The following is a 16,792-nucleotide window of genomic DNA, read 5'->3' as shown; positions in this document are numbered from 1 at the left end:
TGTTTTGTTGATTGCGCATAAATTAATTTATATTTTATAGCGTTGGCGCTACGTTCAGCTGAGCTGAGCTCTGCTCAACTTCCACAAATGGACCGCGTCTCGTATGCAAATCAAAGCATTTTGTTGTCTCTCTTCTTGTCTTCGTATTCGTTTCGTTTCGTTTGGTTTGTTTTTTCTTCCTCTGATATAAAAGCATAATTTGACCTTAAGCTAAAAATGAGGGCGTTAATGACGCTTTTTGTTTTCTTATTTTATTTTATTAAATTTTTTTCTATTTTTATTTTTTGTTTTCCAGTTTTGCATTTTGCTTTGTTTTGTTTGTTGCTTTTGGGCGCATAAATATTAATTACAATTTAGAAAAACCGAGCACCAAAAACCAAACCAAAAATGGGGAAAGAAAACCATATTAAAGAAAAAAGGAAAAACCTGAGAGTCGAAAAAAACTCCGGCTATGCCGTTCCTAAATACTCTTGCAAACATTGCATTTTGGTCAATTGTTGTTAACAAAAAAGACAAAAAAGAAAAGGATTCTGTTATCTATTCTCTTAACTGAATAAATAAAGAAATTTTGCGTTGAAAGGATTTAAATTTGATTGGGAACATATAGAAATGATATTAATAATTGTATTAGTTCACTGTCCGATTTTGGAATAATTAATGTAAATTATATAATATTATGTCCGCTGTGTTTTAGAGAAAGAAATAACAATTGTGTTTGAACCCAATTCATCTTCAAGTTATTCGATATATATCGATGATAGCCGTTATTATACTTTAGCAAAAATGTCTATCATCTTGGCCAAAATGCATATGCTCAATTCGAAATTTGCAGGGCTATATACATAAATAACCGAAAAAGGAAGAAAAGATACAACAATATTGTATTTTATTATTATTATTTACGCAACCAAGGGGAATACAATATTTTAATTGTTTGCTTCTTTTTGTTATTCTTTTTGTTGCCGTTTGTTAAATTCTGTTTCTGCTCTTTACACTCACTTATTACAGGAATCCACTTGAAGAAATTGAAGCAGTATTTAGAAACTAAAACCCACTACTGTAATGCGAATGTGACACACCTTCTATTGACTAAGTTGCGATATTTGAAAACTGATTAACAAACAAAAACAAAAAAAGCTATATCTACTTTAACTATCACTATATAAATAAGTTATCTATTTCAACATGAGACTCTGACTATAAGTTAGCTATTAAGCACTAACAATTTAAATACTCTACAAACGAAACAAAAAAAAAAAAAAAAAAAAAGAAATCTGCATTTGTCACCAACACACTTTAGACGGCACTTGATGAAACCTAGTGTTAAGGTCCTTTTTACCCTCCACTGTGGCGTCCCTTCTTTCTTTCTGTTACTTTTATGCATTTTATTAGCCTAATTATACCTCTCTCTCTCTTTCCCTTTTTTCCAAATTGCCCAACTTTGCAACCGACAACAACAACAACTGATAGTGACTCGGTGTTGTCTGTACAGTCAGCACTTGAGATTTTTGAGTACACCTCCTGCACACTTACACACCTGCAACGTTTTTAAAATGCACACGCATACATATCCAGACAAACCACTAAACAGCTCACCCATCCATAGATACACACATACACACACAGACACAGATGCATAGATAGTTTATATACTTTACATAGCATACAGTTTGGGGGCAAAAGTGTATGTTGCCGGGCGGTGTTTCGTTGCCTGCATAATTTATATGCATTTTGCATTTTTGAAATGTTTGTTATTAAAAATAATGATTTTTAGAGCAGGACAAAAAGACTCATTAGTTTTCTGTGTTCTTTTCGTGTTCCCATTAGTTCATCTATACGCCCTCTTTCTTTGCCTATTTTGTCGCCTTTCCTCCTATTCAATCTGTGCGGGTTTGAAGCTCTGCTGTTATACATACATATACATAGAATATATATAGAGAGACAGTAACGATGAGTAAAAAAAAACCGATTACTCTCTTAGTCGGTGCACAGACTGTAAGATACCCTATACCTTTTGGGGCATTTGTCAACCCTTTCTGTAACTAATCAGATGTTTATTTCAATAATCTCTACTTACGTTACTAAGTCAGATAATATTGTGACAATAATGTGCTACACTTTTCGTACATATAAACAGACTGATCTGATTGTTGCTTATAAAACGTATATTGAATTAACTGACTATGAGCTACCCTTTTTTGGCCCAGGTACACGGTATATATGAATGGAAAACAGAAATAGTGAAAGGCATTATTAATTAGTTGTATATTTTTGTCATTATTGTCGATAGTCATCAATCAAGGGCCATTTATTTATTGTACTTTCTTTAAGTAGTTTTTACTATTGATGTTCATAATTATAGGATGGATGGTTATTCAGCTTTTCAAGTTCAGTAAAACCACAGACTTTAAATAGGTGTTAACCTAGAACGTTAAGTTTATTTTCTGTAAATGGAAATGAATATATATTCGTATATGTGTTTTGTTGTCAATGTATTTAACAATTTATATATATATATATATTTTATAAATAGTTTTAATATTACTTATTCGCATCCAGATAATTATCTATATATACATAATAAATTTACCTACTTACCATGGTTACGGGCTCATTGACATAATTATCACCAACATAATTTATTTTCTCACATGTGCCATACTTATTCTCTACACATATTGATATTTATATACATATATATATTTTTGTTATAAAAAAAAAAATACAATCACATTCTATAAATAAATGGTAAAAGCATCAACTTTGTTGCATAAATGCTTAATTTAACCTACTTTTAAGTGTTTTTTCGGTTGTGGTTTTAAACATGTTCATTTTCTTCTCTCTCTCTCTCTCATTCATTCAACTATTTAGCAACTTAAATTATGCAATTATTTCTGACGGTCAGGGGGGAAGAAATATTTTATATAGAGAAAACTTTCTGTTCAATTCGAATAAGTTTCTGTCTTATAGTACTCTGTAGTCGTCGTTGCAAAAGCATAAATCTGTCAATTGGAAAAGTTACATAAATGCGTTTAAATACTTTAACTACGCGCAGGCTTCATTCCGGGTCGTTGGCAATTGCAACCTTCTTGGGTGCCAGATTGAGTGCCAGTGTGCAAAGTTCATTTAAAAAGTCGAAAGGACAAATGAATGAATAAAACGAGTCAGGCAAATGCCACAAGAGCAAAGCAAAAAAGAGGAAACGAAGCAAAAAGTGAGAAACAGAATGTTCTAAGTGCAATCCACTGGGTCAATTCTGGGCGTATTTTGCCTGCTCTTCTTCCTGTCTTTTGGTTATCTTTTTTTTTTTTCTTGTGTTCCTAGGTGAACTTTCGCTCCCTGGCCAAGAAGCCAAATGCCGTCGACTACGTTGTAGACGACGACGAGATGAGCAAATTGAAAAACATAAATCACTCAAGCAGAAGTTGTTGCCACGACTTTAGCTTTATGCGAATAATTTCGAATTAAACTTGAATTGAAAGTGTGTGGCAATTTGTGTGGCAAACAAAAGCCAGTTGGGTGTAAAAAAAAAAATTAAAAAAGAAAAAGCAAAGCGAATAAAAGAGAAAGAAAGGCCACAGGCCACAAAGTTCGTCACGGTTGAAGCTTCCAGCTTCCAGTAGAAGAAAATAGTTCTGGGATGCCGTTTACTTTTAAAATTAATTTTGCATATATACAGTTATATAGTGCTAGATGGGGGTTTTGTGCAAGTTTTACGACTTTGCCGACATGCAGCTCCTTTTTCTCCAGATTGCACTCCGACATGACTCGTCTTTGCTCCGACTCCGACTCCGACTCCAACTACGACTATGACGATGACTCGACGTCCAACTCAACTCAGTCTGGGAATGCGTTTCTCTGAGCTTTGCCCGTCTGCCTTAACACGCTAATCTCCAGCTGCCATGTTATTGCACTTGTTGGCAAAGTTTCTCAAAAAGTGATTTTGTCAGGGACTGGGGAATTTGCTTGGGTTCACAGTGTTTGAAAAGTTTGCAGTATGTTTCTTGGTTTTTAATTACAACAAATTCGACTTGTTATGCCAAAGTTTGTGTTGCGCATGAAAATGACGATGAGTACAAGGATGAAGAAAGGAAATGAGTAACAAAGGAAGATGTAACCCAAAGCGCACGTATGTGACTAAAACGAAATTAACTTCATTGTGTTTGTAACTGCTAACCGCATATCCCCTCATCCCAGTCTCATGCATATTTTGTTTGACGAACAATTTCGCCTTCATTTTTTGGTTTACTCTTTCTTTTGTTTTATTTTTTATAACAATTGTGTGTGTTTTTCTTTGCACAATTCAAACACGAAAACCAAAAAAATAAAATAATCTCAAAAAATATGACAGAACCGCACAAAGTCAGGCGCAGACAACGCATTCGTCCTCGTCCATGCCCAGCAAAATACCCAGGCAGCAGCAGGTTCTGAAAGCTGCCATAAACACGCCAGCAAATGAACCGCCCAAGCCCTCATTGCTGCCCAAGCCAAAGGTCAAAGTTGTCATACCACCCGCGCTGCAGCAACGTATGAAGCAGCAGCAGCAGCAACAGGAGGAGCAGCCTCAGGAGGAGGCTACCATACCAGAGGAGGAGCCGGAAGGGCCTTCTACACCCACAATTGGTGGCAGTCGCATACCCGTGCGTACATTAAAGGCTCATCGTCGCGCCCAGGCAGCGGCGGCTCGTGAAGCGGGCATCACTTTGGAAGAGTATCTAAAGCGAGAAGGGGAAGTGGAACAACAGCAGCAACAACACAGCGGCAAGAGCCGTTCCATGATTAAGTAAGTTTGAAGCGTGACGACCAGCAGAAACAACAATAACAAGAGCCAGAGAAATATATGTGGGTGACATGCGTGCAGGTCCAAATATGTCCAGAAAGTTCAGAGGTCATGCTAAATGATTGTTAGAAGGTGTTATAGTAGTAGGTCGAAATATACGCCCACACAAGCCACCAACACACTGACACATCACACACACACAGATAAAAGAAACACTTAAAACTATTGCACCCACCCACAACACACACACTTTTCGCGTGTGTGTGTGGAAAATATACAAATGGAATTTCTATATCTACTATAGCTATATATCTATCAATTTGGAACACCTTCAGCAAACTCAACTATGTATTAGTTAGCCGGTGTCTGTGTTTTTTGTCTCACTCTCTGTCTCACTTCTTGTAAATATACAATTCAATTAGATACTCTTTATCTGTAATTACTTTTTGTTTTTAGCTATTTGTTTTAGCTCTTGGAATTGTCTTCAGTATTCAGTTGGAGTTTCTATTCTTCCATATATGTTATTTCTATTTGTTCTAATTGAATTTTAATTTTATTTATGCAGTGCTGAGAAACGAGCCTCATGGCGAGCAGCCCGGCTACGTTCTTTGGAACAGGGAGCCGTTGAGGCTCAGGATGTTATCAAAAATATGCGTAAAGTTACCGAAGATCTAATCACGCACGAGTCAAAAGCCAGCGAGGTAAGCCAAACACTAATAAACCTAAATTCTATGCCTGGAGGAATGCCTGAGAAAACGACATCATGAAATCTTCTTATATAGTTCGCTTTACTAACTGCAACAAAATACTAAAAAAAAAAAAAAAAAACCCAGCAACCAAATGAGATGCAAAAGTTGTGCTAATCCATGGATCCAAATGTAACTAATATTAAAAATATTATTAGCTTAAATCAAAAGTTAGAGTACGACAAACTACCAAACACTGCCTTTCTGCCTTAGCCCCAATCTCCTTCTCTGCCTCTGCTTACCTTATTGATCTTATTTGTTTCTTTCCACTCTTAATTAGCATCAGGCAAAAATAGTGTTTCCGAAAATTGCCATAAAGTCAAGCGATGGCCCGGTTATTGTACGCGAACGCGAGAAAATACTCGATGAGAAAATTGTGCGACGCACCGAGGAGGTAGCCTGTCCCATTACAGGTCTACCTCAATTACGCACTGTCGAATACATTGAGAAAATCATCGAAACAGAGGTTAGAACTAAAGCAAAATTTTTGTAAAATATTCCAAAAAACAAATCAAAATAATCTATACAAATTTGTATTATCAATTGGCACCACAAAAAAAAATGCGTTTCGCAGATTTTTATTTAGCAATTGCAAAAGCGTTTTTAGTTACACATTTTGTTCGGTTATTATTCGCTGTCCTCTACACCCAAACCAAACCAGTCACCACTTCTTCACCCCACCGTGTGTACAGTAAGCGTTTCTCATCAACATTCAAAATTATTTAGAAATGTTCTGTAGTGTAGTAACTCTGGTTGCACCTATTAAAGATTTTCAACCCATTATAAAGCACTCATTATAGCTCGCACACAAAACCTCGCCTACACACCCACACACACACACACACTTTTGATTTTTATTGAATTTCGGGTACGACAGAGTCTGAGTCTTAATTATTTTATAGAGCTCATGATCTAGTCTACGGTCTAAACGGGTAAGGGAAAGTTTAGAGACATTGAAAAGTATCTTTACATCTTGTAACTGCCTAAGACACTTCAATGTGTTGTAGTCTGTCGTGCCTTATCCTGTCGTTTGCTCTTTGCTGTTGAGAAAAACAAATTTTAATATCTACACAGAAGCTAGAAGCTGAATGTATGTGGCTCAGGGTTGGCCCGGGGATTTTGTTGACATTTCGCCTTGTGCTCGTGCCCACCGCTCTAAAGTGCAGCGCATAAAAAGGACAATAAGCTACTTTTGTAAGCCACCACCTACGCGAAAAGGTTTTTACATCCAACACGAACCGGAACAAAAAGGGACAGAGGTGAGAGAGGTGCGTGGACCAGCATCAGCAGTAGCACTACCACGAACAGAAATCATTTTCAGTTATTGTTGTCTTTTGAGTGTCGCGGTTTTAATACCCGGACCGAACCAAACCAAAGCAAACCCGGCATACTTGAGGCAATAACCCTCAAAGAGTTTCATTGTCTGTTCTTTGGTTTCCTCCTCGCTCTTTTTGCGGGGGTTCTTGTTGGCTGTTGATGCTCTTCTGTTGTTGATGTTGTTGTCACGTGTCCATAAACCAGCTTGGAGCTCCAAAAGACGACCGACCGTCAATTTTACGCTACGCTACTAAGGCTTGTTTCTGGATACAATTTTCTTGGTGTTTGTTTTGTTTATTTTTTTTAAGTATGCAAACGCATTATAATGACGCGCTTTCGGTGCTTTTTTTATTGCCAAGTCCATTAAAATTAAAGCAAAACTTTTGTTTTCATGAGCCAGAATCATTTTTAATGACTTTGAAATAAATAAAAATAACAAACAACATGCTGCCAAAAAGCATTTGATGTCTATTGTTTGGTTTCTCAGGCACGTGTTTCGTTTACCCATTCAATTTGTGTCAAACGGAAGACAAAATGATGCACATAAACAACAAGCTTCTCGAATCACAGCAAACAGCAGCTACAAAAAACCACAAGCCATCAACCAAAAAGAAGTGATTGTCAACTACTCCGCCGACAGGGTCTCCCCTGGTGATCAAGATTCGACCCAAAAATGCAACAGCAAATGAATACAGAACGGCAGGAAGCCTTTGCTTTAACATCTGTTGGCGACAGCCCACTCCGGGCTTATCTGTCCTCTATTCAAAGCTCAGTAAGACTTTTCCTTTTTTGGCAAAGAAAATGCAGGCAATTTTGTCTGGCAGCGAACAATCTTTTGTCTCTTCCTCATATCAACAACAAGCCACTGTGATTAAGATTTTTGCTCTCCACAACAAGTCGGTTTTAAATTGAAAGGCCTAGAAAAGGGAACAAATATGTTGTTAAACTTTCTGATGCATTGTCCAGTGAGCAAAATTAAATATATATTTATTTATAGATGGCTTCAGCGGGTGTAAAAAAGCACTTTGATTAAGTACAGAATAGGTATCTAGGATCTTATCAAAACTATTGTTAGTTTTTTCGGTCTAGCAATCGCACAACTTCTAATCAATACTCGGTGTTGGTTTCATTCTTAACAAGATGAATTAAACTTAATTAGTCCCCATTACAACTAACCATTAACCGTTTCACTTATTGCCATTTGCAGTGTTTTAGAGTTTCTAATGCACCTAGCAAAACTCAACTCACATTTCATTCATTAAGGCTTATGAATTCACCTGGGAAAATGTACATTTACCATTTCTCGCCGTATAAATTAGCTGTAAGCTCTTTGATGGGTTTAGCATAGTAAATATTGGCATGCTTCTGGTTGTGGATCTCACTATCTGTATACTTCCCTATTGCTTTTTGTTTGGTTTGTTTTCGTATTGTTGCTATTTCATTAGTATTTAGTACGCTGACAAATATATATACTTGAAGAGAGAGAAAGAAAATGCAAAACGTATTCGCATTGTGCCCCCCTAAATTTAGGTTGAGACCTGCAAGGAACGCATCATTTCCCTGGAACTGCAAGTGCCCGAATTGGAAGATGCAGCATTGGACGACACTCAACCACCACCAGAGCTCGATGCAGACGATGATTTCGACGATGCGGAAGACTACGAAGATGATGATGATGACGACGATGAGGAGGAGGAGGAGGAGGAAGAAGACACCGCTTCCATTGTGACAGTGCAGGCCAATAGCGAGAAATTGTTTCTACGTCACGATGGGGATACTTATGGTCCCTCTTCCATTGAAAGTGTCTCGTCGGGCAAGGTTCGCATCAAGCCAACTCCGTTGGCACTGCGTCAGACATTGGCCAAAGAGACAACCATTGTGGAGGTTCTGAATCCAGTGATAGGCGGTGATGGCAGTGCCCGTACCATTCAAGTGAGCGGAGCTCCATTTGACGAAGACGAACTGGAGCAGGGCGCCGTGTCCTTGCTGCGCAGTGAAACTTTTGTGCTGCCCCCCGGCGGCTTCACTGGCAAGACAGAGCTCTCATTAAACGCAAAAATGAAAACTGTGCTCGAGGAGCTCTTAGAGAACGAGCGCGTCAAATTGAATTTGCAAAAGAGTCTCGAGGAAGAAGAAGACCAGGACGACGAGGAGGGCGAAAGTGCCTATGGCGATGCAAGGGATGACGACGAGAGCGCCTATGGTGATGCCATTGACGATGTTGTTGACTTTGGTATTGCAGCGGTCACAACTCAAAAGACTAACGAACACGATGATGCTAAGAACGGCAATCAGCAGCTGCTCGAGGAGCTGATAAAGGACAGCAACCGCAATACGATTATTGCTAAATTGGCAGGCCAATTGTCCAACAAAGATGACGACGATGATGATGATGACGAGGAGGACGATGACGACGACGAAGATGAAAGCAGTGACTCTTCAGACGATGACAGCGATGACTCAGATGTGGAGGACAACGGCGAGGACCAACTGAATGTAACCTACGTGCAGGGCGCGCAGGTAATCGAGAATCTCAATACAGTGACCACCACCGGAGGCAGTAAATTGCAAAAGTCTCAGACATACAACACAATGAAGGAAGCTTCAGAAAAGGAGGATCAACAAGTGACCCAAGTGGACCAGACATTGGATCAATGTGGTGGCGGCCCTGGGGATGGCACATTGGCTCAACTGCAGGCAGAGCAGCGTGCCCTGGCCGAGATCTCAAAGCAGTTGCGTAAATCTGTCGATGATTTGTTGAATGCCGATGACGGAACTGTGGTCGAAACGCAACGAACTTACACATTGCCCGCCGCCAGCGACAGTGCAGCCGTTGTCACCGTGACCGAGGTGGTAAAGAAGCAAAAGAAAAGTCGACGACCAGTCGATTCCTCCGAGTCTGGTGAGGCATTGTTCAATCGTCTCCTGAGTGCTGGCGAGTCGGAACGTCAGATATTCGACCAACAGCAGGGTGATACTATCACAACGACCACAACAACCACAGAGTCCTTGGCTGGACCAGCTGGCACTGCTGTTTCTGCTGGCACTGTGGTTGGAGCAGAGCCCAGTGGCACAAGTGTGGTGACCACAACTACACGTACGGTATCCAATATTGTGACTAGCGGCATTCCGAGGCCAGAGACCAGTCAGAAAGCAGCCAATCGTAATAACAGCAACGCTAGCAACAACAACAATCGCAACAAAAATAAACGTAAAAATAAAAAGAAATAGAACGAGCAATATGAAAAATTACGTATACGCCACATAGTCGGTATGTGATTTATACAAATACTCTAACGCACACACACCTACCCAGAGAGACAGCCAGGCAGTCAGAGAGCAGCACATACATATACACATAAAAATACACACACACACACACACACATGTATGTAGATATATGAGGATACCGATATAAATAGTCACATATCAGCGTTGAAAATAAAGAGCAATGTTTTAATGTGCCGTTCTACATTATTTACCAACTATTTGTATGTACCATAAAAGAAATATATATAAATATATATATACACCCATATATATACATGCATACATATATGTTGCATATCTTAATGATATTTTAATTAATTGTGCAAATAATAACATTGTCGTTGCATTTAAAAACTCATTTGTGACTAATCATAAAAATGCAGCTGCAAGAGCAACCAGCCAGCAATAACAGCAACAAAACATCTGAAACATTAGCAGCAATTTCATTGCTAAAGCTTTTTTTAAAACCAGTATATCATCGAATGTCGCCCAACAACAACAACAAACAACCACAAATAACAATAAACAACAACTACAACAAATACGAATTATTGTGGCAGCAGGCAATTAAAAAATAGAAGAAAAACACCAAACTCATTGAAACAAAAATCTTATTTAATTGAATTAAATAATTTCACTTTGTTTGCATTTAACTTTCATTTGGTAAAATAGCTGCAGGTTGTTTTTTCTTTTATCATTATGATTTAATTTTTTATTTTTTTTTTTTTTTATTTGTCATACATTTTTTTTAAAGTTTTCGCAAATTAAAATGACATTTTTTATGCTTTTAGCACAAAAACTAAACCTGGGCGTGGCCAATGAGCCAAAGTATTTACGATGATCCTACAAAACCATAAGCATTCCGACTGTCCGACTACTAAGCGGGCTTAATCTTTATTATTTCTACATAAAACTAAATCTAGATATATATATACATAAATAGCTGATGAATCAGTTGATAGTCTAAATACCGCACAATTCAGTTTCTAATATACAAACGTTTTGATAAATGTAAAAATCAATCTATCAAATACTTTATATGTAATATGTATTAGATTTATAGAATGAGCGAAAAACGAAAACGAAACATTTTTTGGAAATGTAATAAAATGAAAATGTGTATGAATTTGTATTTTTAAAACTGTTGATTTTTATTTATTTACAATGCGGTTGCGGGTAAGGGAGGCGTCTTCTATTGAATAGACTGGTAAGTTCTATTAAACTTTAGTTCAACATTCAACTCGCAAATGCAGTCAAAAAAATAATGTTAAAGACATTGATAACAAACAAAATGGTATCTCAACACTTTATTGAATATGTACCAAGGCGGAAGAAGTTGCCATTTTCCCTATCCACCGCTCTGTCATCTCCTCCACTCAATGTGAAAACCAGATATAGAGAACTCTCAACAAAATGTCTTCCGACATCGTTGTAGAAGCCATAGATGCAGTGTACCCAGTGTTATATATACATATATAACCATAGATAGATAGATAGGTAGACACCTGCCAGAGAGTTGCGTGCCCGGGGCGGGGGCGTGGCTCTCTGCTAATGTGAAAATCGTTACTACACACCTGTCAAAACTGACAATGAAGCATGGAAGAAGTTTTGAACGGAAACGTTTGCCATGTCGAGGCAACAGCCTCCGTCTCCCATTGCAACTAGATACAAACATACATACATAGATAGGAAAGGTAAGTAAGAGAGTGAGTGAGGGGGTGGTTGGTTGATTCCCCTTTCTATTTGCTGTTTGCTACAGTGTGCATAATTCGATTTCGAAATGTGCAACACATGTGATAGTTGCCTTTGGTGCTTGCGTTTGCATTTTAAATATTTAATGACGTTACCAATTGAATTAGAGACGGGGGTGGAAAGTTTCGTTTCGTTTCGTTTCGCAGTTCTTGTTGCATGTGTCAAGTGCAATGTTTCTGTGCAATGGGCAGCTGCAACGGCAACGGCAAGTGCAACTACAACTTGTGCTGAGCAAGACAAATGAATACGGTTGGGATGGGATTGGTGTTGGGGTTTGAAAGACCGATCTCTGGTAAGAACAGATTTGCATTTACGCAACACTTCATATGGTGAAACAACAGGATGATGCTAAGCTTCCGAATGACGCTAATGCAACCCGGACTCACCAATATGCGCTGTGCATTAATCAAAATCACATTTTTGTTGATGACGACAACACCAACAGCAGCTACTTGTGTATGTAGCCAAGAAGGGGAGGAAGAGATCAAGGGCGCTGCTCTTTAAACTTAAAAACAGTTTGTCATATTTTCATACACTCCACTGAGCTGATAATGCAACTGATGTTGTAGTGGAGTTAGAGTAGGAGGAGCAGGCAAGGCGGGGTCATGGACTCATGACAGTGCCGTGCTGTGTAGTTAGGTTGTTGTCTAGGGCCAAAAATTCAGCCAATTGTCGTCCTCTGTCACATTTAATAGGATTATGCTTGGTTAAACACAAATATCCTTGGACACACTCACACACACACACACAAAGAGCACTCAGCACAGGGTGAAATTCTGCGCGGGGGGGTGTCACATAAATTTACAGCATTTGCTGCTTGAAATTTTTGCACATTACACGCATAAATCCTACAAAGATGTGCTTCTGGTGCTGGTAGTCGTCGAAGCTTTTGAAAAATGTCCAGTGTTTGTTTGCTCACACGCAGACACCCTTAGACTTGCACACACACACACACACACACACACACACACACACAAACACACACACATATATGTTGTTGGAACAATCTAGCATTCACATATGGCCAGGTGAAAGAAGTCCTTCTCCCGACTCCTATAGTCCTTGGGCGCGTGCTTGCCATGCTGTTTGCCATCGCCAGTTGCTGAGTTATCTGGCAAATAATGGAACGTGCTGTGCAGATGATGCGTTTTCATAAATTTTAAATAAGCATATACCATCTGGTAGGTATCCAAAGACTACACACTAAAGTCCCTGGTAACTCGTGGCAACGTAACGACATTGTGCTTCTGCATAATACGCCGTTTTATTTCAAAGTTTGGCTTAAGTTTACGGTCAACTTATCGTCAGTTGACTTGCATTCATTTAGCAGCACCAGGAAGGCAAATGTCATTTTGATTCCATTTTCAAGCTGACCACATTTAGAATTTAATAAATAAATGCCGTTTGAATGGCTTGCCAAATGTATTGCAAATCCACATGAAAACCCTAAGTGAATGACTTAAGAGTCATTTACTAAGGTTAAGTATAGACACTCTTTCTTTTTTTCAAATGAGGACAATAAGGACAATGAGCCAGCATTTTGCAGCTGGGCTTTGTCTGAAGCATAGAAATGCATTCCTTTGGCTGGCGTCCCCCCGCTCACACTCAAGTATACTTGAATCCTTGCCATTGTTTTGGTATTTTTGTTGCTGTCGCCTGTTGCTACTTTTAACACCGCGCCACACCGTTCCTTGGACTTGATACTTGCTCAGGACGCATGCGTTGGAAGGCAAACGCAAACTGTTGCAGTTGGCAGAACAAAACATTGCCCCTGCTTGGGCCATTTTATCCGCTGGCTTATCCACCAAAAAGGCGGCTGCCTTTGAGTGTGCTATGTGGCCGAATCCCCGAAGGGCCCACAATACTTTTCGTCGTATTGCCTGCTGGAAGCCTATATACGTATGTACGGATACTGGAGCATTTGTTGTTACGATGCCTGGAATGCGGTGCGTTGTCGTTTTTTGTTCTGGCGAGGCTTCTTTTATTTGCCTTTTGCGGGGGAGACCCCTACTAAAAGTATGCCTTTCCTTCTGGCCGCCGCTGCTTTGCAATTGCAATTTTCAAGGATAAGCTTGAAGCAGATTTATGCGAAAGGCTCAGTACGTGCAGAATTTATTAATGTTGGCCTGGAGCAGCAGCAGCAGCAGCAGACAACTAGTATAACTACAACTAGCACCTACTTTAACTCCCTTGGGCGGGCACCTTCATTAACTGGCACTAGACAGACGCATTCTTTTTTTGCTGGGTTTATATAAGGTGCCTTTGCTGGCATATTGAAGTCTGCACATCAATAATGAGCTAAGAGTTTCATCCGGGTGTTTATTTTTCGTTTTGAATTACGAGATCTGACCCAATGCAAAATGAAATTCCACTAGACCAGAACTTTCTGTTGTTGTTTCTATCCCATGTAGTAGTTTTACCAACTTGCCCCCTTTCCCAAATACCAGCATTAGTTAGGTGAGACAGCCTTAGTTAGTGTCGATTCGTTCGCTTTGCGTGAATCTGAACAACAATCACGTATTCGCATTAACAAACTTCGGTGCTTAAAGTGCAGTCGAAAGGCAAACACCACCACCACCTTCACCACTAGCAGCAGAAGCAGAAGTAGCAGCCACAAAAGTCCCGCGACGAAGCGTTTGCCAGTTGTTCCTTCTTGCCCCATAAAAGTTTATCTGTGTTTGTGCAGCTCGCTGCGACAGGCCCAGGCAGTTAGTTAGGGGATTGTGGACTCTGTTTCTGGCCTTGGTAATTGTAATGAGGCGTCGAGAACCAGAATAGAACAATGCGGAATTTATAATAAAGCATTTTTGACCAGCTTTGACCATGGCTAAAAATATCATATGATATGCATTATTTAATACACCAATGGACAGCTTTCTATTAAAAGACATTCCCCATTGGCCAGCAAGTGCCAGAAATGTCACTCTCAAAACTATTCTTACCCATTTCCAATGGCGTTTAAATTATTCACCATTAAAGTACTTCAATAACACATTTTCCCTCAGCTTAACTCGCGTTAATTAATTTTCATATATGCATGTATGTAAAATGCTCATTGTGTCCATATGTATGCATGTGTTGGTAAAACCCACAGCAGCCGCACTTAAGTTGCATTCCCAGTCGTATCCTTGCATCCACTGGCATTCTGTCCCCGTGTCTGGCACTTCATCAAGTGGCGCGGGGAAAAAATAAAGCCAGAGGAATCTGATTAAATTTGATGGCTTGAAAAGCAGAGAGCCAGCCATTCCGCAGCTCAATTTGCATACATTTTGATTGTGATTGTCGCGGGGACAGCACTGATTTAAATAAGGCACAGGCCTACCAACCAACAGACGACTATCATGAAGTATGGCTCAGCATCGACGCGAGTGGATCCTTGTTATTTCTGTTGCTGTTGCATGTGGCAAATGCAACGTGGCCAGCTCATTAATAAACACGGCACTCCACTGCCACACGATATCAAAGAGGCAACAACAACAAAAACCGAGCTCTGATGATAAACCTGCGGTTATCTAGCCAGTTTCGTAATCATCTGGATTTTGCCTATTTAATGTGGCCCATATGCCATTAAACAATTTTGAAAATTGCACAATTTTTTCTTTACATTTTAATTAAGCTTTTAAACTTGCTTATCTGGATTTAAGTTATGCATCCACTGCGAATACAGGCAAAATGAAATAATTAAAAATTTTCCATGTTATTGTAGTTATTTTGTAAGAATTCTTTACAGCAGCTTCATGATCCTTGAAAATCATCAATTTGTTATTGCAAACATTTTGAATTTTAATGGAAAGTCCAAATAATTTCTTTTTTCTCAAATATTTGTGACACAGATACAAAATTTATGTGAAAGTAGTTAAAGAAATTGAAATTGCTTAATAAATCTATATTCTTTATATATTGTTTAAACTTAATAATTTTATAAACTTAAAGAATTTTTTTTTTACAAAATATGTTTTTTTTTTACAGATGTATGTATATATCTAGAAATCATCGGTTGCATTTCAACGACAAACAACCGGACTTTTCATAACTAGATTATTGAAAAGGAACTGCGGTTAGATAGAAATCAAGTACTGAATTCCAGTTGTGAACTAATTCAGTTGACGAAAGCAGGGAGTTTGTATGATGAGTTTCCAGCTATAGTTGAACATTCATTCTCATTCTTATAGTTAGTGCCGATTGAAGTTATATATATAATTTGATTGAGTAAAAGTCTTAAATGTAATTTAAATTGTATATGAATGAATGCTTAATTTTAAAAGCTGTCACAAGTGCCGAAACCGTTTGCGTTTTGCATCTTGAAATTTTCAAAAGCCATTGAGTTTATGGTAAGTTATATTCTGGCTTGTATTAGTTTGCAATCTATATATTTGATCTACATATTTCTGACATAAAATTTATCTTCAACACTTTTGAGGCTAAGCAAAACAAAAAGAATTATTTTGTATATAGGAATAACTTGGAATTTCCAACCTATTAGAATCAGAAAATGTCAGTGGCTTGCACAAGAACAAATAATCTGGGTTAACAGATACTTCGCCTCGGAACAAGGATGTTCTCCTGCTGTGTTCATTTCTCATCAGCTCAGCGGCAGCTTTGTGGTCTCTTTCGATTTCGATGACAAAGCCGCCCACACAGCATAGTTCGCTTTGCTGCTGTCTGCTTCAGTCTCAGCAGCAGCAGCCAGCAACAACTTAACTGCACTCGCCATTAGTTTGTTATCAACGCTCGATTGCTGTGGAAAATTGAAAAATATTGTCGTAGCGCGTTGTTCTCAAAGCGGATTGAGCACATCGCGGTGGCAGCAGGAAGCATCTAGAAAGCAGCAGATGGTAGTCCCAGCGCCTTCTGATGCTTCATCTCCTTCCTCCCTGGGCAATGATGGATTGTGCTGAAAGTGTCTTAAGCTCACACGCGCGCTCAG

General features: G+C 38.9%; 1 protein-coding gene across 16 annotated transcripts in view; it reads left to right on the top strand.

Moving 5' to 3' along the window:
• The window catches only part of LOC6650182 (protein lap4), a 67,229-nt gene extending 56,019 nt beyond the window's left edge, over positions 1-11,210 (top strand). For 11 of the 16 annotated variants that reach the window (XM_023180616.2, XM_023180604.2, XM_023180607.2 and 8 more), the window contains 4 exons: positions 4,352-4,783; positions 5,346-5,481; positions 5,807-5,992; positions 8,374-10,791. In XM_023180616.2, the coding sequence (XP_023036384.1) occupies positions 4,352-4,783; positions 5,346-5,481; positions 5,807-5,992; positions 8,374-10,074 (2,455 nt within the window). In that variant the 3' untranslated portion in view covers positions 10,075-10,791. Of the gene's footprint in view, positions 1-1,008; positions 2,603-4,351; positions 4,784-5,345; positions 5,482-5,806; positions 5,993-8,373; positions 10,792-10,904 lie in introns of those variants that run through there. The other 5 variants (XM_023180609.2, XM_047010454.1, XM_023180605.2 and 2 more) reach the window with 5 other exon arrangements.
• Positions 11,211-16,792: the final 5,582 nt, after the last annotated feature.

The sequence above is a fragment of the Drosophila willistoni genome, chromosome 3R, assembly GCF_018902025.1.
Source record: "Drosophila willistoni isolate 14030-0811.24 chromosome 3R, UCI_dwil_1.1, whole genome shotgun sequence".
NCBI lineage: Eukaryota > Metazoa > Arthropoda > Insecta > Diptera > Drosophilidae > Drosophila > Drosophila willistoni.
The sequence above is the reverse complement of the archived record's forward strand: the minus strand, read 5'-3'. Positions and strand labels throughout refer to the sequence as shown.